The 26,449-nt window shown below is 39.1% G+C and overlaps 1 protein-coding gene across 1 annotated transcript; it reads right to left on the bottom strand.

Annotated features, from left to right (window-relative positions):
- Positions 1-373: 373 nt before the first annotated feature.
- On the bottom strand, positions 374-24,912 carry ppp1r14aa (protein phosphatase 1, regulatory (inhibitor) subunit 14Aa). The gene is made up of 4 exons (XM_041801099.1): positions 24,671-24,912; positions 13,186-13,266; positions 10,602-10,634; positions 374-5,349 (listed from the first exon to the last, which is right to left on the bottom strand). Exons 1-4 carry the CDS (start codon positions 24,869-24,871, stop codon positions 5,191-5,193), a joined length of 474 nt encoding a protein of 157 aa, XP_041657033.1. The 5' UTR covers positions 24,872-24,912; the 3' UTR covers positions 374-5,190.
- Between the last annotated feature and the right edge of the window lie 1,537 nt (positions 24,913-26,449).

The following is a 26,449-nucleotide window of genomic DNA, read 5'->3' as shown; positions in this document are numbered from 1 at the left end:
CCTTTTATGTGAGCGCGCACTGATCCATCTTGGAAAACCCTGGCTGCAGTTAGAGAGTTGATAGCCAGCTTCGTCGTACAGCTGATCTGGATTGCGAATGTCTTGATAAATCAATCCAGCTAGCGGAGAGATATTCCAGACTTATTAATCCAGCTTCGTCGCACAGGCCTCTGGGCTTGACTCAGCTCCAAATAATGTCACCAGATAGGTATGTGAAGTATTCTGGCTTAAATCAAAGGAGACATGTAGTCTGGATTGATCTAAAATTACTGATTGGAAGTTTTACAGGAATAATCCACATATTTGTGACTCTTTCTGACCATGAAAGCACATTACATGCCTCACCATGAATGATAAATAAATCATATGCACATAGAGTGAAATAAATGCTTTATTAGCAATTTATGCAAAAAAAAAGGACTTTCATCTCTTTGCAGTAAGTGAACCTACTGAAAAAAAACAATAGCTGTCGTAACAACACATCACAAATCATAATGACAGTGAAATGTTTTAAAGCCCTACGGTGTTTAAATGCAACAGCTTCAGTGTAATGATTCTGCTAAACTGGATTAATCCCATCAACCATGACAATAAATAATATATAAGACCACAGCAGTTAAACATGTTTAATAAATGTGCCTTCATTCTAGCCGTGTTATAAAAGTGGTGTAGCTAAATGTGATCAGTGGAAGGTGAACTCTTCTGTATCTCTGTCTCACTACAGCTCAGTGTTGAACTCATGGTATTGAATTAAAACCAAGACTTTATTTACAGCAAAGAGCTGTAGATTCATTGTTCTGTTGATCCGGTCCTCATCTGCTTTCAGCAGACACTTCAGCTAGTGCCTTAAAATGTTTCAGAGCTGTTGTCCACATGAACGGTTGGATTATTCTAGTTGAAAGAGCTCAACAGTGTGCTTCTGGTAATAAAATCCCCATTCATTTTCTCCATAGCAGATTTGACTATTAGCCATAACGGTAGCAAGAAGTCCTGGGCGATATGACGGAAATATTACAGCAGGAATTTTTTTTCCATTTGTGAAACCGGTATTAAGTCATGGTATAAAAAAAATAAAAGTGATAATTCAGGTGTTCCAACCCACATTCTTCTCCAAAAACAAATGAGTATTCACATACTAAAGTCAAGAAAAAAATAGTCTTTTGCCCCATTTACACGACAACGTTTTGAGTGAAAACGCAAAAGTTTTGTAGCGTTTTGGCTGTCCGTTTACACGACAACGGCGTTTTGGTGCCTGAAAACTGAACTTTTTGGAAATGGGCTCCAGAGCAGAAGTTTTTCAAAACACGCCCCATTTCCATCTCCGTGTAAACAGGAAAAACGACACTTTCTGAAAGCGAACATGCGCACTGCGGCCGCAGTAAATATCCATGTGTGAGTAGGCTTATAACACATGCGCGGATGGGAAGCCCAAAACTAAGATGGCAGACACCAGTTTACTGTTCGTGCTCCTCACTCTTCTGAATTTAACTGTACTTCAACAAAGTGTTGATCACCATCACTTGGATCAGCGAAGACGTATTTCGTGCCTGTACCAGATTCTGACTCGACCCATACGCCGTCGAATCTGGTGCAGGCACAAAAATCACACCGCCATCTACTGGCCTGGCATGTATACTACATTGTTTTTGGTGTTTCCCGCAGTCTTGTCTGAACTCTTTGGAAACGAAAACGGAAAACAAAGCAAAACGTTGTCATATAAATGGGGCTTGTTCCTTTATAACTGGACCTGTAGTTTTAAGATCATTCCTCTTTGCTGAAGTGCTGCTACTGAAATCCCCACATTTCCTGATGTGGGCATTCCCAATGAAAGCACTCAGGGAAAACAATAAAAACAGACTTTTATTGTGAAGGATTTGTCAATATTTATCATTGATTTAGCTTAGCTTTAGCAGTGATGCCAACAGGTTTACACTACTCAAGTCTAGAGTTGCTTCACTGACCTTTAATATTGCCACAGCCTGCCTCTTTGAATCATAATGGACTTTTAACAACAAATCATCACTTTAAACACACCTTTAATAGTTGTTTAAAATGTTGTAATATGAATAGCTGCAGTGCTGTGCTAAAGGCAAACTGACATGAGCCCAGCTCATATTGTACAGACAGACAGGTCCCAGACAGGCTGACGGAGACACTGTGCAAAGCAAACACTCATTTCATGTTACTGTCATTACAAACAGCAGACTTCGGGAGGTGAGAACACACCTCACCTTATCACTGTGCTTCACATTAATCACACGGATACAAGCAGGTGATGTTTGGCTCTTTAGTGTTGGAGCGACTGCTTATTATGACAGAACTCAGACTGAGCTGTTGTCTGTCGCTTTACGTTTACATTGAAGTCCTGCGTGCACAACAACACAACACGAGTGACGATAGTGTCGCAAAAATCTGTACCAGTTAACTACCCACCACTATTAGCTAGCGACCTGAGTGTGAAAAGAAGTATATGCTCCTGTAGAAGACACAAGTTTGTAATACATCAACCTTTTTATTAAAAAAAAAGTAAAAAAACACTACAGGCACCACAAACCTAGAGAGTCACAGCAACACCTGCAGCTGCCAAATGCATGAAGTTATCCACTGAGTTAGAGCTCAGCCTGGGTGGGGATCTATTCTCATGTTGTTCTTGCCATTGAGGAAAGATTACAATTTATTGTACAACTTCTCAGTACTACTCAGAACTCAGTACTCAAAGTACTGAGTGCAAATTAAGTACTTTTTACTTGAGTAGATTCATAGACCAGTACTTTTACTACAGCACAACAGTCGTGTACTTTTTTCACCTTTGGCTAACACTTGCTAGCTTACATAATTTATTTAATGATCGTATCACGATCACTGTCAGCTGTCAGTCAGTGTTCTGGTAGTTTAAAGTTAAAAGTCATATTTTGATCAAGTTAACACAATATTTGTTGTCAGGATTAGAAGTTTCTGGTTGGTGCTACTGTGCTGTGAGTTCTGTAGAAGTAAAACCACGGCTTTTCTCCTATTTGGTCAGTGTATCTAGTTAAACAACAAATTTCTCTCATTCAAACGTAATAAAAAAATAAAACTGGTTAAACTGGTGGCAGCCAAGACCATAATCATCAAAGATCCTCATCCCAGCTGTCTTGCCCACCAGTGGGTGCTTCCATGGTTGTGAGTCGTCACATGAAAGCTATGAGTGGATTGTTAGTTCATCCATCCATGGAAAAAATCACATAACCTTAAACCTTTGCCTTTCTTAAATGCTGGTTTTGCACCAAATCAAACATTTTAAAGTCACAAGAAGAAAGGTAGCTGGTTGTCTTGGTTCTGGGATTAAAACATTGATTTACAGAAATATTAATGAAGGGACTGAATGGGGAATTAACTTCTGGAGTCAGAGCTATCAAAAAAGTTGGCACATACTGTTGAGCTCTACAACTTTGTGTCTAATCTATGCCACTGTGGCGTACACCAGTGGTTCCCAACCTTTTTTCCTAGGGTCCTCACTGATATATTAAAAAAAGCCAAGGCTTCCCACGACCCACCTGAATAAATAAAACATCAGTTTTATAGTTTTTATTGGAGAAATCCCAACATAATAGGCCTTCATATAAGATCTATTTTGAAAGTAAAAAATAAACGAAAACTTAGAGTTTTTGAGATTATAAAGCCAAAGATTGAACCACTGTTTTCAGTTCAGTTTCTTGTAAATTTGATTTTAAATGGTTGTAACTTTTTGCAAATAAAAACTTGATTTTTAAATTTTTTTGTTGTTGAATTACAACTTTTTCAGCAAGGGAATTTCAAGTTTTTTTCTCACAAATTTTCAACTTTTTAACTTCAAAATTGTGAGATTGGTTTCTAGTAAATGCAAGACTTTATCATTTCAAAAATGTTGACCTTTTTTCTCAAAATTTAACAGATCCTCTTAGTTTTTTATTTTTCAGCGTGGCTTCAATACACAGTTGTACATTTTGTTTATCAGGATATAGTAAATATATGCATATCTAATTTTGAAAACATCAGCGCAGACAGGGTGCCGCACTACCCCTGAGATCTTTGGCGCCCCTCTAGTTGGGAACCACTGACCTAAACCATCCTGAGCAGTACTGGTGTGGCTTCACTGCTCTGCAATACTCTGCCCAAATGCAACGAAGCACTACAATTTCTATGCCAGATCCCCGCCCCGCCACCACATTTCTTTCTTGCTTGTGTACAGAAAATAAAGGCAAGTGAAAGTGAAAATAAAGCTGAGAAATACTGAAGAGCAGTTGATTATACTGCAATTATAGCAAAGAAGAAAAGAGAGGAGACCTAGGAGGAAAGTACGGATCCTGGATCAGCTGAGGCAGAGGACTCGGATGAAGAAATGCATGTGTAATATTTGTGGATGTCAGCAGGTCGATTTGAATAGATTTATCGCTGTCTGGAGCACATATAGCATGCCTGAAGACTTGGAGTGATATATGCTATCTAGAGGATCAATCACAGGGCTCACATCTGCACCATTCTGATGGCGTTTGAGAAGGTACACGTAAGCTACAGTACATGTTTAGGCCTCTGCATGGGTGTCGTGGTTACATGGACCCGACACAGAAGCATATATTGAGCTTTCTAGTTCTAGCAGGGCTGTGATGCATTTTTCCACTCTAGCAAACAGAGAGACATGCTTTGATGCTGAATAATTCAGATCTTTTGGACAATTATACATCTATTTTTTCTTTAATGAATAAATATGAGCCTATCCGTCCTGACCTGGCTGATCCAGGAAAAGGAGAGAAAACTATGTAGGATCTGAGGAACCTCGGGTGATATTTGATGACTGCTTTATCTAGAGGTACAAATCATGTGTTTGTGTTTAACCAACACAAACACATTCCAGTCATCCTGACGTCGTCGCAATTCTGCAAGGAAGACGAGATAAAGGTTGATTTGTGTCGTCTGAGCAGAGATCTAGAAGTGTTGGTGGATGTGTTCTCTTCCTGTAACTCAGCCCTGCTAGCTGATTAAAGTGTTTTTCTAACCTTCATGCTGAGATATCAAACTCACCGTCTACTAGTAGATTAAAATTTATGTACAGACATGGTAATAGAGACGTTATCATCTTGAACTATTCTGTTTTTCCTTCCATGGTCAGTGTAGGAGTGAAGGCTGAGTGTAGTGATGTGTGGTGTAGGGGGGCAGTCAGAGGGTCTGTCCTCAGCTGTGGTGCATTTGGTGGTGTGTCGGGTTGTTGAAGTGGTACGGCTCGTGGCGGTGGTGGCTTTGGCAGATGACCGGGTGCTCGATGCCTTCGCTCTGCAGCTCCTCCTCTTTGTGAACTCCCTCCAGCCGCCCCACCAGCTCCCGGATGAACGGCTGGGGACAAGAGGAAACACAGTCACAGGGATGTTTATGTCAAACTTTAAGCACATGTATGTACTTTCCTCCAATCACCCTCTGAAATTGTTTTGAAAAATCTTTCCCTTCCCAAACACTTTCTTCTTTTCCCAGAAGAATGTGACACATGTCCGTGCAATGGAGATATGAAAAAGTCCATCTGGTGTGTCAGGTTAGGGAAAATCAAACTTATTAAACTGTATCAAACAGCTGCTCTTAGACAACCACACTGTTTATGAGCTAAGAGAAAGGATATCTGAAGTGTAGTTTCAGAAGTTCATAGATTCAAGGCGGAAAATCTGACTTTAATCTCAAAATTTCAGATTTTTTGTTGAAATCAAGTTTATTCTAGAAATCTAAACATTTCATCGTCATTTTGACGTCATTTTGAGTGCACAGCATTATTGTTACTTACACTGCTGGCCCTCATGCTTTTCTGTACTTTAACACCATTAACACAAGGAGAATGATTGTAGATGTGTTGGGACACAAATATGCACTACAAAGAAGCAGAAGCCTTGGCCGAGACATTTATTATTCTTGTCTGGTTTACATCACTTCGGTCGTCTTCCCAGAGTAAAATGAGTTAACATTCTCCACACAGACCTAGTCTGAACTTATAAAACAGCTATTAGTAGATAAGCAGCAAAAATACTGAACGCAAATGTAGTGTTAGTCATCCTGCAGCTCTTTCAGTTGGCTGTTGAAGTATTTTCATAAATCAAGAAAAGACATGAGAGAGCAGAAGGTCCCACAGCTCCCACTCTGTCTGCTGTTGTTTCTGTAAAATGGATGCTATAATTTTGATTCATCTGAACTAAGTTACTGAGACTGCTAACATTAACCATCAGAGAGTAGCTAAATGCCAGACACACAGCAGAAGACTTCTGCAAAACAACCAGCTCCATTCTTTCATAAATACTAACAAAGTGTGAGCATGAGGGACTTTGGATTAAACGTGTCTGCTCTTTAATAGAAACTAATGAGCCTTATTTGTTTGTACTGAGTCTACTGTTGGCTACAACTATTCATTTTTAGACTATTTCACAACAAACACAGATTAACATGGAGCAGGAGAGCTGCTGTTGTTGCTCTCTGAAGTCTGGCAGCAGTATGATTATGTCTGATTTCTCAGGAACAGCACAGAGGCTTTAAAAACAGAGTTTAATAAGTTTCCAAGTCTCTCTGACAACAATCTTCAAATGTCTGTACAGTTTGTTTGCTGTCATTCATTCTTCATCATGCAGAAGCTTATTAAAAATACAGCTGCAGCTCCTCCAGACTGACAAAACCAAGTATCACCAAAGATTATTGTCCTTTAAGTGTACAAGCAGAATTCCTTTTTTGGTGTTGTTCATCAACTTCTGAAGCCCTAAGCCTGTAAACATGTTTACAAGATTTTTCTGTGATGATATGAGATTTCCAATTGTTTTCTGAACTTTCTTTCCTCTGGATATCAAGGCTAGATTTCCTATTAAACAGAACATATAAAAAGTAAGGTTTTATCTATTCATTTTATAAATAAATGTTGCTTTTCTTTTCTTTTACAAAATAATAATAATAATACACAAAGACCTATTTAATTTCAAAGTGAAAACAGATTTCTACGAAGGGATGTAATTAAATATATAATGTAAAATAAGTGACTGCATAAATATTCACCCCCTTCAAGTCAGTGTTTAGAAAAGTTACCTCTGGCTGCAATCACAGCCCTAAGTCTGTGTGGATAGTTCTCAATCAGGCTTATGCATCTGAACACAACAATTTTACTCCATTCTTCTTTGCATGCTCAAGCTCTGTCAGGTTGCACAGGGATCAGGTGTGAACAGCCCTTTCAAGCCCCGCCACAAATTCTCTATTGGACTGAGGTCTGGGCTCAGCAACTCCAGAACATTCAGCTTGTTGTCTTTAAACCATTTCTATGTAGCTTTCTCTGTTTGCTTTGGGTCACTGTCTTCCTGGAAAATAAATCTTCTCCCAGGCCGTAGTTCTCTTACAGACAAAATTAGATTGTCCTCCAGGATTTTCCTATAATTTGGCACATCCATTTTAGCCTCTAATTTTAAAAGCCTTCCTGGGTTGGCTGCCAAGAAGCAATCCCCACAGCAGCGTTTGGCGTCTTGTCTGATTGCCAAAAAGCTCCATTGTGGTCTCATCAGACTAAATACCTTTCTTCCACTTGACCATGAAGTCATCCACATGCCTTTTGGTGAACTCTAGTCCAGATTTAATCCAGGTTTTCTTCAGTAGTGGCTTTCTCTTTTCCATTTTTTTTTCTCCCATAAAGCTTTGATCACTGAAGTACCCAGCCAACAGTTGTTGTCTGCAGAGTCTCTCCCATCTCAGCTGCTGAAGCTTGGAACTCCTTCAGAGTAGTCATAGGTGCCTAGGTGGCCTCTCTTATTTTGTCTTCATGGTGTAATGGTAGCCAGGAAAACTGATTAACCTTCCAAACACAGATGTCTTTATATTACAATCACTGAGACACATTCACTGCACTCAGGTGATTCCCATTTCCCTAACTGTGAGACTACTAGTCCCAGTTGGATGAACCTCTGTTGAATTAGGTCTGTCAGTATTTATTCACTTACTTATTTTAACCTACATATTTTTATTCAATTGGCATGACTTTGTAGAAATCTATTTTAACGTTGATATTAAAGAGGGGGTTTTGTTAAAAATTGGATACATTTCTAAAGGAAAAAGAGGGAATGCAACTATAAATATTGAGTGTACAAATACTGAGTAACAACTCATAACGTTTGTGGCATTAACGCTTTAATATATCTCTTTAAAAGTGTAATTAATTGCTGCTTATTGAAAAGTCCATTATCTTTAACTGTCTTTGGATTCTAAATAAGAAACAACCCTAACCCAAGACTTTAGGGAGTCCTTGGCATGGCAAAGTTTGGACACATCTGGATGACATTATCTTTGGAAATAAAGATTATTTTCTTGTGCTAATTAGATCATTTTCTGGTGATCTAAACAAAACAACAGTCTGGTCATTGTGACCACGACCTCCTGTGCTGCTACAGTTAAAACGAATGAGGAAAGTTAATCCTATTTCTGTGTTATTTTTGTGCTTTTTAACTCTGATAGTACAGGATTAATCAGTCAAGATCCTGAGAAAATAAACAGTAATTACTAGTCCTGATGTAGGTGTTTTAAGATATCCATTCAAAATAAAGGGGAACTGAGAAAAGTTCACACCTCTAAATAGATCTGTGCAGCAATGATCATCAGAAAATTTCTACATACACTGAATATGATCCCTACACTTTACAAAAGAGTGATTTTTACCACAGTTTAAGAGATTTACCTGGCATTGGGGTGACCTATTTCGCAAATTACTCAGTCCTGCAGACCTCCTACCATCGTCTAGCCAAATGAAGGGAGACAAGAGTCTAGAGGAGTCTTGTACTGAGCTCTGTGGCTAGCCGAGCCACTTAATAAAATCCCCCATTTTGTCACAAACATGCTTTTAATTAAGACTGTGATGCACTATCAGCCAAATAAACCTTGTAGGTCAAGCGACCGAGTAAAGAGTTGCCGTTCACAAACCAACCATTCCATGAAACGGCTCTTTAATGTGAGCTGGAGTAGCTAGCTCCTATTTGAGTGCCAGTTTCCTTTCCTCCATCCTTATCTAATCCACATTTTAAAAGCCAATCTGGACCCACAGAAGCCTGTAAGGTGCCAAACAACCATCTCTACTGAGCTGAGCCAAATGATCTGGATCAGAGATGGATTTCCTGTAATGTGTGAGGCTGGAGGCTGATGAGGTGGACATCAGCTGAGGAAACACGGGTGAGATCAGAGTTTAATGACAGTACTGGAGCAAACGAAACCGGACCGCTTTGTGGAAATTGGACATACATGACTGTAGTGTCCAGGCTTTTGATGGAGACTTTTTCAATTCTTGCCTTCTACCTTTTCTATGTGAGATTTTAAAACTTTTTTTACAGCTAAAAACATGGCCTTTACAGTAGAGTTTCTCTGTAATCACTTCTCGCCCCCGTGGAGAATTCTCTGCTGTGTGGCATCATCTGCAAAGAACCTACTGTAGGTTTAAACTGAACTCCAGAGAAAGGAGTTCCATTCTGTCCTGCAGCTTCTGTGCAGATGTGTTGCTCTTTTAGTATCACCTGTATTTGCACTATGGAGTTTGTGCATCTTTAAACTACAGTACAATAGTCAAGCTTTCGGACTGCAGTGATGAGACGGACTCACAGCCTGAGAGTCACTCTGACCTCCTTTCCTGACACCTGTTGTCCTTACAGAGGACTGTTCTCTGTCAAACCAAAGCTCCCAAAGGTTTATCTACTTAAAGATATACTCCATGTTTTCTGTAACTGCACAGTTATGACCTAATGAGGAATGAAGTAGTTAAGAAGTGGCACCAAACCCTGCCAGTGTGGTCCATGTCATTATGTACTGTATTTAAGCACAATCACGGATGAACTTCTAATCACATTAGGTCTCATGCAGTGTGTTGTAAGTCCTTCTTATATATGAGCCACAGCCAGCTGTTTAGATGAAAAAACAGGTATTAAAAGTGGCCTTGGTTCAGGTCCTGCCTGTGGCTCTTTTCCTCTATTTTTCTTTCCCACTCTTTCATCCCTGTTTCCCACATCTCTTAATAAAGGGATTAAAAGCTCCAAAATAAATCTTAAAAAAGCGCCAGTTATACACTGGTTTTTGTAGCAAATGCACGAATGACTGTCCACTTAGGGACATCCTTAGGGGAAGATACTTCCTAGCTTGTTAAGATGGCTGCATGTTTCCTGAATGACTCCTGAGATACCAGACAAATCTCCCTCCTGTGATTTTCTTATCCTTTCATTTGTTCTAATGCTTCTTTTGTTTAAAAGCAGAATAAACAGAAGCTACAGCTTAACAGAGAAGCTGCAGCCTCGCTGACCCTCCCTGCTCTTTTGCCTGTGTTTGCATCTCTGGTCAGACCACAGCGAGGACGGCGTCTGAGTCCAAAGACTCTTTGTTTCGGCTCACAATGTGGACAGAAATGCAGGAGACACAGAGACACATTGTTGTCGTGTGTGGAGCAACTCTGGGACGAGATTTCAGAAGATTCAGAGATTGTTTAGCTGCATGTGACCACAGTGTATGTCAGTGTGTGTATTCAGGTTTACATGTGTATTTGCATGTTTAAAGAGTTCCCATGATGCCACAGATCCAGTCAGAAACACACTATCTGAGTTTACACCTACCTCTGTGTTTCTTCTGCAATTCTGAAAAAGCTCCTGCAAACAAAAGAGAGTTACAGTTATGAAGAGCCACAAAATTACGCATTCATTTTTGACATTTTAAAAACAAATATTAGAGTATCACAGTCCACTTTTATTAATTTATGAACAGTGAAAAGTAGAGGTGATACTAAACTGAAACAAAATGTCCAAAAATCCATAGAACTATTTTATCAGAAATGTATTTTCAACAGCAGACAGTTTGATTATGGTTCTTACCACAAAAGAAAAGTGCTAAGATGCGCTGTGAATCCCTGGGTCCCTGGGTAAGAGAATGCATCACCCAACATCTATGCTAAGTGTGCCAAATGTTAGACTTATTTCCTAAATCAGGAAGGGTGTATGTACCCAAGTTAGCGTCATACACCATCAGACTTAGAATGAGCAGAAAGACAGATAACTGCAAATCAACATGGACATTAAAAGTAGGATTTATCGTTTTATAACAAAAGTGTGACCGTGCTAACTGGTGACTGAAAGTTTCATACATGTGAAGTTGTCTTAACAGATGTAGAAAACTTAAGGGTCCCTTTGTGTAGTTTTTACGACAGCATGTTGGGGCAATTCTTGAAAAAATTAAAGGATCTGTTTATTTTTCATTAAAAAGTCCATATTTTTTAGTTTAAAAAGTCTTACATTTACAATCGTCTATTGCTTGAAAGAAAATCCAACCAGATTAAGCTTTTTTTTCTTGCACAAGTCCTTCGGTTCAGAGTCTAATCAAATTAAACTTTTAACAGGGCAATAAGAAAGGACTTTTTCTGTGACTTTAGCCCAGAATCATCACATTATTACACTAAGAGTTGAAACTGCTCAAATGTTTTGTCGAAACTGATTACGTCAAAGTTTTAAAGCACTGGAAATACGTTTTGTTGAGTAATATTTAACTGTACATTAATGTGAGGTTGTTTCAATGTTTTAAAGTTAAAATAAACAGTGGATACTTTAAATCCATCTCAAAACAGCATGTTTAAGTATTTTCATAAAGCTACGTGGTCTTCATCCACCACAATTTTCCCTTATTCCTATTGCATGCTCTAATCTTGAACATTAAGGCCACCCATGGTAGTGACTAGCTGGGCTTTTCCACTTTGACTCATGGCCAACTCGAGCCGAGCTGCTCCATGGAAAAGCCCCACGAGTTAGAAGAGCACACTGATCCAGGAAATCCTCTTCCATTATTCACTATATATTATTGTTTAACCCCACAGGTGGGACTTCTCTCACTGAGTCAGTGACTTCACACATGGTGCAAAAGTGTCTAATTCCCAAAGGCATTCTGGGAAAACTCTGCAGATTAAGGGATGATTGTCAAATAATTTAGATGCAATGACAAAAAAACACTCAGAATGATTGAGTACTGTTTACATTAAACTAGAATGTCTTCAGTGAGCTCAGAAAAATGGATCTGATACAGCATAGCTGTTTGTATTTCTAATTAAACACAACCATATTTTTGGCAACCTTCGTCTGTTTAGTCTGACGGTGCATTATCATTACAGTGGAAGAGACATTTCTGTAAACTGGGGCTATCTAAGGTCTCTGTTCAGTTTATGACTTTGACATTTTCAAGAGTGTAAAGTCGAGATTTATAACTTTCTAAAATATTTTTTAAAAAGTTGTTTTTTTTCCTCTTAAATTTATCATTTGTAAACTCAAAAATTTTGAGATAATGTCTCCAGGTCTTGGTTCCATCACTTTCTTTCATCTATTCCAAGTCAAGACTGCCCAATTTTTCATTAAAACATTTGAATAATATTCAGAAATGTATGAATTTTGGGTCAGGATTTGATGTTCAGGAGATGGTGTCGGCTCCTCATGCCTAAAAAGTTAAGGACCTCTGATCTTAGACACAACAAAGAAATGTTCTGTTTTAAACAGGGTTGCAACTACCACAACCACTGACACTTTCAGGTGAATGGAACATTTTAGGAACATAACACCTGCTCTCCTACATGATTGTCAACATAGATTCTGGATTGAACTGTAACTAACTGATGGAGTCAGGTCTAGTTATAAACATTGCACAATGGTAACAGATCTTCTAAACATGCTGAACTGTATTGACCGATGCCAAACTCTTTGATAATGATATACATAATTCACAGTGGGCTGCACGGCAGCACAGGGTTAGCGCTGTTGCCTCACAGCAAGAAGGTCCCTGGTTCGCTTCCCGCTCAGGGCCTTTCTGTGTGGAGTTTGCATGTTCTCCCAGTGCATGTGTGGGTTATCTCCTGGTACTCCGGCTCCCTCCCACCACCAAAATCATGCTCATTAGGTTAACTGGTGACTCTATAATTGGCCGTAGGTGTGAATGTGAATGTGCCTGGTTGTCTGTCCCTGGGGTTGACTGGTGGCCAGTCCAGGGTGTACCCCGCCTCTCGCCCAATGACAGCTGGGATAGGCTTCAGCCCACCCCCGACCCCCAACAGGAAATGCGGTATAGAAAGTGGATGGATGATTTACAATTCAGAAAATATCCCTATAAAATCCTCTTCCTCATTCATAATCAGCATCTCCTAAAGTTTAACCCTTTAGGTGATATTACCTTTAACTCTTTGATTCGTTCCTCATCATTTGGCAGATCGATCAAACCGTCGATGTTCAGCTCCTCAGGCATGTCAGCTTCCTGGAGTAAACACATAATGACACAAAATAAATATGCACGAATAAACACAGTATTTACAATTTATCTCACTACTATAACTGGTGGTCTGTCTGTGTTGATTTCCACGCCACAGCATTGCTGAAGTTTCCCTTGATAATTCTCAGCAGACTTCTTGGGTGTACTGGTTTTGGAACTGGTGCCATAACAAAATCATAAATTTGTGCAGATTTTCTATAAAATCCAAAACTGAGTGAGCCTTTCGCTTGAGTTTTGCCCTCACCATGCCCATCCACTACATCACTTTTTCTGTTTAACACATACACTCACTCCACCACAACGCTGAAGACGAGATGACCTTCACTCTCAAACACACAGTTAAAGACAGAAACTGCACCGGGCTCATGAGTCTGGTTTTTCTTTATAGCTAAGAGAGAACATGACAGAGTTGGAAAAAACTGGAGTATGTTGAAACACACCCACAGGGAAATGTATTTGGTGCATCTGGATGTGATTTTACTCCAGCTCCACCATCCCTGATTAAAGTAAGCACTCTTTAAAGCACCTCTCTGTGCTCATATTAAACAAGATAATACAGGAGATGTGCCACACGTTTGGTGTTAGAAATCATGGTTTATTTGCTGCTATGTGTTGGCTGAAGTTGGCGGTGCTGCATAAACATGTTTGATTTTGACTCCTGTGATGATGATGTGCCGTTTACTGTGGATACGAGAGGATATTTGTATGAACCGGAGCATACTGAAGAAGAACTTCTACAGATGGAGAGTCAGCGGGCTGAAAGAGAGAGCAGAGAAACTTCATTTCAAAGTTTTTAGCAGGGGAGGTCCTGAGCATGGGTTTGCATTTTCCACACCTACACCACCAGGTAACGCGAAAGACTCATATTATCTTTGTTTTAGCTCGGTGGGGTGTTAGTATCCCTGTAGAAGCCCGTAGACCAACACAGCTGATCAGAGGATCAGTGCGCAGAGGTGGAAGGAGACAAAATCCAGAAAACTGCATCGTAAATTAGTGCCTGACACAGAGTTGGTTTTTTGGGAGAAATATAGTGTTTTGTGCGTTTTCGACACAGCGTACAGGGAGCCAACATATTTTCTTGGCCCATTTTTACGTAAAACTCGTTAAACTGCGTGGATAAAACGTTCCCATCTACAGTCATTATACTGCAGATCTCTCTGAGCTCTTAATAACCACAGATCAACTTTCACAGAAATCAATGGAGGCTAACGCCGCTACTATAGCCGAGCACCTCATACAGTCCGACTTTAAAAATCATGAGATATCCCTTTAAAAAAGACATAGATGTTATAATTCCCAAAAGTCACAGCATGATTTTATCTAACAAACTATTCTGCTTTGACCAAACATTTGTATTTAAAGCCTTTCAAAATGAGATTTCCATCTACCATTAGTTTTTTTATCTGTCTGCAAAAACCAGCTGTTGGCAATTTAATACAAATAAATCACTGCAAACAGACAGTCTAATGTGATGCAACAGCTCGGTTCACACTGCCGCAACTGTTCCCTCGTGTTGTCCTAAAACTGTCCTGTCTTGGGCTTAGTGTGTGGAAATATTTGACAAGGTCAAGTACATGAATTTCACCTAGATGACGCCACTATTACTGGGATTATTTAATACATCCGGTCTCACTTAAGCAGTAAAAATATTGTGGCCTTCTTGTTCTTTTTTGACTTTTCTGACCCAAAATCCCCAGCTGCAGATGAACCACACTGGTGGCTGCAGGGAGGGCTCGTACAGATGGTGTGTACTACAGACAGAGAGGAATGTATGAGCAAGAGGGCCAACGTTCAGAGCACAGTGTGAGGATAAAGTATGCCCTGATTGTAAACATACTGCTCTGTTAGAGCAGCTGCACTAAGTTTTTTTATGAGACTGAATTTAGGCTCAACTCAGCAAGATATAACTGCTAAGATATAATAAGATAAGATGCTAAGATGTTATAAGATATAACAGCTCAGTCTGACTCAGCATGTTTTACGCCAGCATTACAAACAGCCAGGTAACTAACCTAAAGTCACCCACATGTGCAGTTGTAATTAACTTGCAGTTAACAGGTAAAATGTATGTTGTTGCCTCTCTATCTGTAATAACAGCAACATAACAAGTGTCCTTGCTTTGCAAAGGCTCTCTGTCTGGCTGTCTGGGGCTTTAACACACACTACGAGCTGCAATGGATCAACTCAGTTTATATTTATCCCAGCGCTGCAGTGATTCATCTTATTCTGGCTAAAAAAAAAATCTGTTTAAAGGTGTGTTTAAGTCATGACTTTTTAAGTTCATGATGATTTAAAGAAGCAGGCGTTGGTGTTAAACAAGGTCAAACTCTGTAGCTGTGTTAACTCACCAGTAAGTAAAATGGATGTCACACACTTCACTTCTGTTTTTCACTAGAAAAGTCATTAGTTGTTGTTTGCTTGACACACAGAGAAATTAAACTTATAACTACAGGTTCAGTCATAAAGAATTGAACAGGATTGAGTAAAAATGTCTTTATGTGATCTTAGACATGGGTTCAGTCTGCCATCCCAGGCTTGATTTAGGGGGAGGAGGGGGTTTTAACACCTGAATATGCATTTACAAGGGCAACCTCTGTCAATTTCATAATACTGCAATATAATATCCTTACCATGCAGGTAAGAAAAATCCTGTTAATTTAGGTCATATCACTCAGGCCAAACTCAGGCATGGACCACAGGAGATGAGAACACAATGACACATGAGTGCTGGATACTACAGCTGCACTACAGTTCTGTCTTCTATCTCTGAAACCAATCACATGTGCACAGTAAGGAGCGATGTCTGAGCTGCACAACAGAAATGGAAGAGGGTTGTTGTTGACTGATGAAAAACATCCAAAGTAGCCTGCAGGATCTAGGCCATTGTCAACAAGGAGCAAAAACCAGACCAACTACAAGAAAACCTCCATCAACCACTGACCGTTCTTAGGAAGAAATCTGTTCTTAAAACCCTCCCAGGCAGTTTTCAGAATTTCTGACATTCACCAAATTCTCCTTATCTCTGATTTGTTCTTCAAACAAAATCTAAGAATACTCCAGAGTACTCTGTCCAACATTTGTGCGCTGATATGACAGGAAAACATGTTTAATTTGACACTCATCACCACCCAAATATGTTTGACTGGGAATTATACAGCTAAATATAAATTTTTATTCTATTTAACAACATTTTTATCAATTTAAAACTATATATAATAATAATCTGCACAAATACATGACTATAATATGGTGAAGTATTATTTCAAACATGCAGTGTTTGATCTTAACTGTAAAATGATAAATTATGTGAATTTAGCTGATGAGTTGGAGTTTCATCATTAGACATTTATCTAAAAAATAAAAACCTATCTTCACATCTGTATGTGTGCAGAAGGAAGTTAAATAAATTATAATAATTTTTATATTTATATTTATATATATTTATTTATTTATATTATAATATTTAATAAAAATTAGGAATAAGTTTTAATTTGAAAAAAAAAACACGCCCAATTGAACTGTATTTTTTTCACTCATGTTGGATGCCTCCCCTTCTTATTAGAGCATAAAGCATACTGCTTTCTGATGAAAGTACTGTCTGAACCAGTGATTTCACACAACTAATGTTTTGTTGCATATGTCTAATATCTGCTTCTGGTGCTAAATACCAAATATTCTTTTTTGGTGTTTCCAGTCTATTTGAATTCAAATGTTGCTGATATCTTGCTTCTTGTCCTCTCACTCCTGTGGACCTTCCGTGTTTGCACACTGCCCTGCAGTCTCATGTCCTTATATGGGCATCAAAGGGGTGTTTATCTATGCTAATTAGTAAGGGAGGGAGAAAAAAATCAATACAGCATAGTATTGCGATATTTTGTCTGGTGATATATCGTATCGTCTCTTCTACCAATTATCGATTTTTTCAAATTAATTGCTAATATGAACTGAAGTCTATGATAACGGCAAGATAAAACCAATTGTTTGTTCAGTGAAGTCGGCAGAGGTGGCAGTCATAAAGCAGGAGAAAGTTAGAACAACAAACCGGCAGCACCAGGAGAAGGGCAGGAATGCAAGCAGAGCACGAATGAGATGGGCATGACACATGAGGTTTGCAAGAAGTGCTACGTGAAAATAAAATACTGTGGAAATACAACAAACATGAGGGCAAAGCTAATGCTGAATTAGCTAAACAGTTGAAAAAATTGTATAGATCGCAATATATGGTATCGCAATACTCACTGTATTGCAAACACTGTGTTTAAAATCGCAATAATATAGAATCCTGACCCAAGTATCGTATCGTGGAGCCACTAGTGATGCCCACCCCTACTAATTAGGAGAAATGTGTATGTGCTTCTGCTTTAAGAGCACCGGACATTCATCAGTTTAAGAACACAGGTGAAAACAATTCAGCAGTTTAAGAATGTGCCATGAATACCACATAGGTTTCTCTAGGAAACTCTCTTAAGAACAAATTTAGGAGAACTCTATGGGAGACATTGGTGAATGAGAGATGTGAAAGCAGACAAGCAGGGAAGGTGGAAAGAGAGTCCAGTACAGTACAGAGAATTATACCTAATGTGAAAACACCCTGAAGTTAAATGCAAATATCTCTACTGTATATAGAATAAAACACATCTATGGTTCTTAACTGGAGGGTTGGGGCCCGAAAAGTCTTTGTTCTACAGGGATTTTTAGGGAAGAATAGGGAGGAAGTAGGGCATCGACTGCAGACTGCCATTTCCCTGTTGTCTTAAAAGTCTGTATGCTTATATTTTTATGGCATCTTAGCAGAGCCTGACAGAAATGTGACACAAAATACATGAAATATTGGATCTTTTAGGACATAAGAGACTCATGTCAGTTATGAAGCCATTGAGAAGACATACAGGGGTGTTTTGTACTTTTTCAGGTCAAAATGACATTGTTTATTACAACTGTTAGATTTTTTTAAAAACAGAGACATGGTTTATCATCATAAAGGTGAGATGGGTCCTGAGGCTAGCTAGTTTAGAACCACTGCTGTGCTTGAACTTTTAAAAAGTGTCTCCTGACGCAGCAGTATCTAAAGTCAAATGTTTTGTGATCTAAAGCAGCTTCAGACTCGACTGTCCAGCCTGAACACGCTTCATTTTCATCATCTGGAGGCAGAAAAGGAACAATGTTCACGTAACTCTGCAACAGTGGCTCATTCTGTTTGAACAAACGGCCTTTGTGCGTGTTAAACGAAGGGACAGACCCACCCGCACACCACACAACAAAACGCTGCAGTGCAGTACAGTGTTCAGGCCGTGCAATTAATCAGACGCTGACACAAACAGGGCGCCATGATTCTCCTTCTTTGGACTCATACAAACTTGCACAGGCAGGTCATTCTTACCTTTAAATACCAAGTTTGTCTCTGACCTGGCAAATATCTGAAAACTTTTTGACATTATAACTTTTAAAATGTTTCAATTGTTGCTATTGTAATGGCTGCTATTATGAAAAAGATCCAAACCTTTAGAGGAGACTGCTTCTAGAGAAGAATGAATGCATCATTCAGAAACTGAAGGTAAACTCCTGCACACTAAACACAAAAACATGTTGGCAATGTTTCGTTGAATGTAGAATATATGTAGAAGTTTATCTGTAGCTTTTGGTCATTAGAAAAAAGACAATACCATTTATGTGGTGCTGTGGTACCAGAGCAGATTTGGTAATCATTCAGTTTACCTCGGTGTGTATCGAAGTTTTGAAACAGGTCTACAAGTCAGTTATCATAAAGAGAGCTGCAGCATGACTTTGTTCTCTGAATCAGTGGTTCTCAATGTGGGGGTGGGGTCGTAAGACTCTTAAAGGGGGTCTCCAAATCCTTTTAAAAAACTAAGAATATTTTTCAAATGCCAAATTTGCCACTTTACACCAATTTTGCCAAATTTTAATTTTTTTTTTTTTTGTTACTTTTTCCCATTAATTTTGGCAATTTTAAACATTTTTTGTCCATTTTAAAACCTTTCCACCACTTTTTGCCATTTTATAACAATTTTAATTCTATTTTTAAGAAAAGGGATTAACATTTTTAAGAAGGCTATTTACTAGGGCACAAAAGAATAGAAAGAAATATATTTCCTTATGTTAAAAGAATGGTTTTTATTCAGGTTAAAATCAAGTATGGTAATCACAAATTGACTTCAGAATGGACCAGGATATACTGACCTCCATGGCCCCCCAAGTTTGGCTGGTCCCCAGGAAGCTACCCCCCTTTATCCCCCCTTATGAGCAGCCTTGTGGGCACATGACTATTCTTGAATCCACATGGCTGTGTTCAGCCACCTTCAGGTACAGTGGGGGTCCCTAGTCTCTGGCGCCTTTATATTGGGGGTCGCGGGCAGAAAAGGTTGAGAACCACTGCTCTAAATGACACCTGTATGAGCACCTGTCTTCCCCTCACTGGGACCAACGCTTTCCAATAATTCATGTTAACACTCCAATTAAAGTGTAGAAACATCTCAGGAAAGACTGAGAGAAATGGGACCTTTCAAGTGTTTTGCGAAGGTTCTGAACATGCTACTGTAATATTTTATTTATTAATTTTTGATAAATTTACAAAAAAAATTCCAAAAATTCTGTTTTTACTCTGTCATGATGGGGTAGTGGATGTAGATTAATGAGGAAAAAAAGTATTTTTTGGACTGTAGTATCAGGCTGCGGCATAAGAAAAACACAAAAAGAAAAGGGGTCTGGATACTTTTTGAATGCACTGTACATAAATCTCATTGGCAAGGCTCTCAGCATGTATATTCTGCACGCTGTGTGGAGTTGGCATGTCTTTTTTCCATGTTTCTCTCCTCCAGGTTCTCCAGCTTCCCCCCACAGTCTAATGACATGCTCATTAGCTTAATTGGTGGTTCTAAATTGCCCGTAGGTGTGAGTGTGAGTGTAAATGCTTGTTTGTCTCTATATAGTTAGCCCTGTGATTGACAGATGGCCAGTCAGGGCGTACCTTACCTCCTACACAATAACAGCAGGGATCTGCTCCAGCCCCCACAGACCTGAGTGGAGAAAGCAGTATAGAAAATGGATGGATGGATGGACAAGCAATTCAGGCCTCGTTCTTTAAGTTTTCTATGTTGAAATAAGATGCACTTGTCGTTTGAATGTGGCTTAGAATAAGAGAAATTGTTGTTTTTACCAGAAACTAGACAATAAACCATGCAGGGATTTGATGTTTGTGCACTGTATGCATTTTAAACCCTGTATAGAGCGATAAAAGTGTACATTTGCTGCTCTAATGGTCCACAAAAAACTGAATTGAACAAAAGGTCCACATGCTGCTGGCCTTAAAAAGTAACTTTTGATTGTGAATATCTGAATTTACTGTCCTCTAACAGCAGAGTCCTGCTCTCCTCTCCCCCTGCACGCCTCTATTTAGACATCCTAACCTCCAGATGTGCTGTGTTTACCTCTTGGGAGCCACAGAAGCACTTTCCCTCCACTGTAATTATCCATCCCCTCTTCCTTTTTCTCATCATCCATCCTTGTCTCCATCCCCACACTGCCCATGTAAGGCAGAAACCCAAAGACAGAGCTGGAGCTCTGAGACGGGGACAGCTGTGCACCTCTGGGTGTTTGGCCTTGTAAGGAGAACACACAGCCCCACCTCCTTCACTGTATCTATTAAATATAACAACTTTAACTCCATATTTAAAGAGGTCTGCTCTTATCTGTATCACTGATATTTTATCTTGCCGTTATCATAGACTTCTGATATAATTTTCATTTTTAATTATCAAAATAATTGACAAATTCCTGCACACTCAACATGTCAACATGCAGCTGGAAATAGTCCAGTTATTATGCTAGTCTGACTGCACCTGGGCTTTAAAATGAATGTAAACATTAAACCTGCAAAGCAGATGGATTTGCCAGCTCCAGTGTCTTTCATTAGGGGGATCCATCTTGTGAGCTCCAGTCTACGATGTGCCAAAAACAAAAACAAAAAACCAAACAAACAAAAAAAACAATCAGCGTCATTCGAAGAGAACGAGGGGGTAGCCATGGGCAGGTTTTAGCTTCTCTGGAAGCTGATATTAATAGCTTTCACTAGAGCAACGATTAGCTAGGATATAGCTGGAGTATAGCATCAGGTTTATCAGAGCTTGACCACATTTATTTATGAAGAAAAGAGCAAAAACAACAGTGAAGAAAGTATTTTCACTCATCTGTAGTTTGACTGGGTATGTACAGTGTGGAGATGATTATATGGCATAGCGACAGTTTGACAGAACAGGACATTTCTTTGTTAAAACGAGAGCACAGAGCCACTCTGAAAGCTTTTCATTACAGAGAAGATGTTTCGCTCTCCTCCTGGCCCGCGTGGGCATGAGTGTGTGATTGTTAGGGTTTGCTGGTTAATCCAATGGCTGCTGCTGTGGTAGCTGTGAGCACAGCAGCAGTTTTATTAGACCTTGACCACATTTCCTTAACAAAATAAAAGCAGGGAGCCACACTGAAAGCTTGTCTCAGCAGTGAAGATGATTCTGCATGTCTCCCATCTAGGGATGGGTACCTTTCACATTTGAATCGATACAGTACCGATGCCCAGTACCTGTGAATCAGTACCAGTTCACAACAGTTCCCTTTGCCAGTTTTTTGTGAGTGTACAGTACATGCGATAATAAATATTATTTTTAGGGCTGGAGAAAAATGTTTTCTTTATGCAAATGCTTGTTCATGGTAACAACCCAAAACAAAGACAGATGATGTCTAGAAACTTCCCTAGATGAAGCTCAAAGATTCTGAACACTCCAAAAATCTGCTGATATGTAAAAAATATGTAGTATCAAACTTCAGACTTCTAAAAGTTAACTCCTCTGTTGTTCTCAGCAGCTTAACAAATAACAACGGCTCTCATTTATCACACATGTACATAAAGAACATGGTCTGTTAAGTTTCAGTCGATTAAAGATCATTCCTGATCCTTCACACTTAAAACAGAGAATTTCAGCCTCACATGGAGGGAAATAAAGGCTCACAGAAATATCCATTTAATCCAAGAGGGCTCTAAACAGGATGACACAATAAAGAGATAATAAATACAGCTATAGAATTATACCACAGATTACTGGGAGAAGTCAAGTCTGAGAGAGCAGACATGAAGAGAGAGAGCCTTTAATATTATACCTACAATAATGGTTGAATACGAAAGTTCATACGTGCAGCTGTTGGATGCAAATTATTTCCAGAAGAACCTCATCCTCCATGTTGTCTGAGCGTCTCCGTTGTAAACAATCTGGCATGGCCTGCCTTAGGCTAGGGGGGCAGCTCTCTTCATTGGCAGTGTGCTTGATCAGCAAGTGGTACGGGATATTTAAGACTCTACCTTCTCCGGGTAATTTCAGTCTTTTCTGGCATGATCTTAAAGCTGGACTGGCTGTTCAAAGGTCTCTGTCCTGTATCCATTTCTGCACGCTTTCTACCAACATCACTACGGCACTGCTTCCTGATCTCGGAAAACTACGGGATGGGTCAAGGGTCACACAGAACGTCTGTGCATTAATATTGCAACATGATAAATAATGGCTTTAAAATGATTTTAAGTTAATGTGTTAGTAACGTGTCCATGTGTGATTTCCTTCTATTAGCACGCTAACTAGCTAGCTAGCATGCTACTTTCAACCGTGGGACATTTCATCAGGCTGTAACACTGTGCAGCACATTTGCTTTGGTTTGGTTTGTCCTCTTTACTGTAGTATGAGATGTACTCAGTATTGAATGTCAGGCCAGATTCTTGGCATCTTGTAAATATTCAGCCAACCGGGGCAGCTAGTGTTATACTGCAGTAAAGTGAACTAACAGAATTATACCATTTAGGGCAGACTGACTACAAGCTGCAGGAATGGTGTGCACCATATTTGTGCCAAAAGTAAAGTGAAAGGCATGAATGAAATGTACAGATCGTAAAGTTTATCCATGTTTGTGCTTTTCGATATACAACCACTGAATCAGCTGCTAACCTGCGAGCAGGTCAACAGGAAGAAGGTGCACAACAGTGATCAGTTTGGCGGCTGTTTTAAATTTGTTGAAAATATCTATTCAGATTATAGTCATTTTTAACCATTATAGGTTTAGTCTAGTTTTAGTCAACAAATGTCCGAACATTTCAGTTTTTACTGTCGGTCAAAAATTATTTTCATGTAACAAATCTAATCAGCCAAAGTGTAAAATCAACATAAGTGTTTTATTTAAAAAGAGTTTTTTCACCAAAGATCTATCTTTAGCTCATCTTAGTCTTGTCTTCCTCATGGAATAAAGGTAATCAATAACATTTTTAGTTTTAGTCAGCTAAATCCATACTGGTCCATAGTAACTAGCTAATCAGGACGCTCATCGCCCTCTACTGATGCAGACTTCTGTCAATAAATCGATCCTCCTCTCTGTGCATGCATATACTGTTACACTGATTAATCAAGATAACCTTAGCTAAACTTAACTGTTCATCAGGTCCACAAAGGCCCAGAGAGTGAGCTCTCTCCAGATAACATTTAATAACAACACATGAACTACTGAGCATCAGCTCCAGCTCTGTGTTCAGCTTTGGCCTCCAGGCTCCAGTCAGCTTTGGAGCAGAAAGGAGAAAAAACACTGCAGGTCTCATCAAACTGACATTACTGTCCTGGTCCAAAGAACCCACCAAAACCACAGTGTTATAAAAAATAAAGGCTCAAAACTATTTAGAGAAGAGAGATTTACATTTAGAAACAGGAAATAGTTTATAAAAAAGTGTTTGTCTTTTGGTTTGTATTTAACAGTAATAATGAGAAGCCTGTTTAGGTTTAAAATAAAAGGTAAATGAAGATGGACCATGTTTCTGACTTCTGTTTGACAGTCTGCCAGGAATGTTGATCGGCTGTATCAGAAACAGAAAAGTTCAGAAACTTCATGATCTTCATTCAGATTTTTAACTGAAGGACTGAAAAAAGCAAAGCAGGAGTTATCCTGCAATTTTTGATCAATAAAACAATAAATGCCCAACACTGGGTGTCTAGGACTGCTAATTCTGTTGCCATGATATCAAACATGAATCAATTCAGTTTTTATTTTTAATCTACAGTTATGATATAAATGCTCCTACATCAAATAAAATAAACAGATTTATAATTTTCTCTTTTTATCATAATAATAATAATGTTTTATTAAACAGTCTTTTTACTGGGCATTAGGACTGACATCTTTCTCTGCTTTTAGAAGTGCCCAGATAAAATCATTAACTAGTTATATTAAATAAATGAATTAAACTGAAATGAATGATTCCATCCTATCCTTCAGCCTGTTTTGCTTAAAAATAAATCAATAAATCCTATAAGTCCGCTGTAATCCCCAGTCCTGGAAGAGTTTCTGCACTAACCTGACCCTCATACAGCTGGTCCAGACAGTCTTCGATCCACTTCTCCACGTCCAGCCGTTTCTGCAGCTCCTTCCGGTTATATTTGACGGTGACTCGCGTGTGCCTCCTGGGGACGTTACACAGAGAGAGGTCCGAGTCTGGTGACTGAGGCTCCTGCTCGTCTTTTCCACCGAGCGTCGTCCAGGTCCGCTGTGCAGCCATGTTCAGTCTGTGCTGGTCTGACTGGTTCCCCTGCGTCTTTACGCACCGGGAGGAAAGAGAGAGAGAGAGAGAGAGAGAGAGAGAGAGAGAGAGAGAGAGAGAGAGAGAGGGAGGAGAGAGAGAGAGAGAGGGAGAGAGAGAGAGAGAGAGAGAGAGAGGCGGTGAAAGTTCAGAGCGCTGACAGAGGGGATTTTTCACCCAGAAGATGTTTTTGAAAAAGTTTTAATTCAGATCGTGCTATTCTTGATAACACCAAGTATATCTTGTAAAAAAAAAACCTTTAACTTTTAGGCACAAAATGTACATTCATGTTTGATGTTTAATGTTTAATAATTTTATGAACTGAAAAACTTGCTTGATGTTCATTTTAAGTTGCTCAACATTTCTGGGTGTCCACTGCTGTATTTTTTCTTCACTATGCGCCATACATTTTCAGTGGGACAGGTCTGGACATACAGGCCAGTCACTGTCTTTCACTGTGAAGCCATGCTGTTGTAACTCTTTCAGAATGCAGTTTGGCATCGTCCTGCTAAAATAAGCAGGGACGTCCCTGAGAGAGACATCGTCTGGATCAGGGGTTCTCAATCTTTTCAGCCCCTGACCCCAAAATAAAGGTGCCAGAGACCGGGGACCCCCACTGTACCTGAGGATGGCTGAACACAGCCATGAACAATCAAGAAGAGTCGTGTGCAGACAAGGCCGTCCATAAGGAGGATAAAGAGGAGAGCTTTCTGGGGCCCATGGAGGTCAACAAAATAACAGCCCATTGTAAAGTTCAGCTGTGATATCCTTATTTTATATTTAACCTGATAAAATAACCACTCTTATCAATGAAACAAATTATTTATTTTTAAATCATTTGTGTAGTATATCGCCTTCTTAAAAATGTAAATCTATTTTGTAAAAAAAAAAAAGAATCAAAATGGGTTAAAAATTTAAAAAAAAAAAAAAGGTTAATAATGGCAAAAAAAATGGTGGTAAAGGAGGCGAAGTTGGATTTTAAAAGTAGCAGAAATGAGTTAGAAGTGGCAAAAATAACCAAAAAAGGCAAAAATGGCTTACAGTGGCAAAATGGGCATAAACAGCAGTAAATGGAAATTAAAGAGTGGCTGAAAAGGCTTTAAATTGGCAAAAATGAGTGGAAATCTGGTGAAATGGGAAGAAAAATCAATATAAACGGGCAAAATAGTGTTAACTGAGAAAGAAAAAGTAGACAGATATTGGCAGAAACTGGTCAAACTGGCAAAAATGGGCGTATCAGATAGTGAAATGTGGATAAAATGGGAAAAATTGGGCATAAAAAGTGGTAAAATGTGATTAATAGCTGCAACACTGAAGGCAAGAACTGGTTTAGAAGTGGCAAAAACATGCAGCATAAAGATGGTGGAAAGGGTTTAAAATGGCAAAAATAAGCATTTAATGGCAAAAATGTGTTCAAATTTGTAGGAGAAAATAATGACAACAGGTTAAAATTTAGCAAAATTTGTTCTAAGTGCTCACAGTGGAATTCTAAAAATATTCTTAGTTTTTCAAGGGAATCTGGAGACCCCCTCTTGGTGTCTTGCAACCCCCAAGGGG

This window comes from Cheilinus undulatus, linkage group 12 (assembly GCF_018320785.1).
Source record: "Cheilinus undulatus linkage group 12, ASM1832078v1, whole genome shotgun sequence".
Classification (NCBI taxonomy): domain Eukaryota; kingdom Metazoa; phylum Chordata; class Actinopteri; order Labriformes; family Labridae; genus Cheilinus; species Cheilinus undulatus.
The sequence above is the reverse complement of the archived record's forward strand: the minus strand, read 5'-3'. Positions and strand labels throughout refer to the sequence as shown.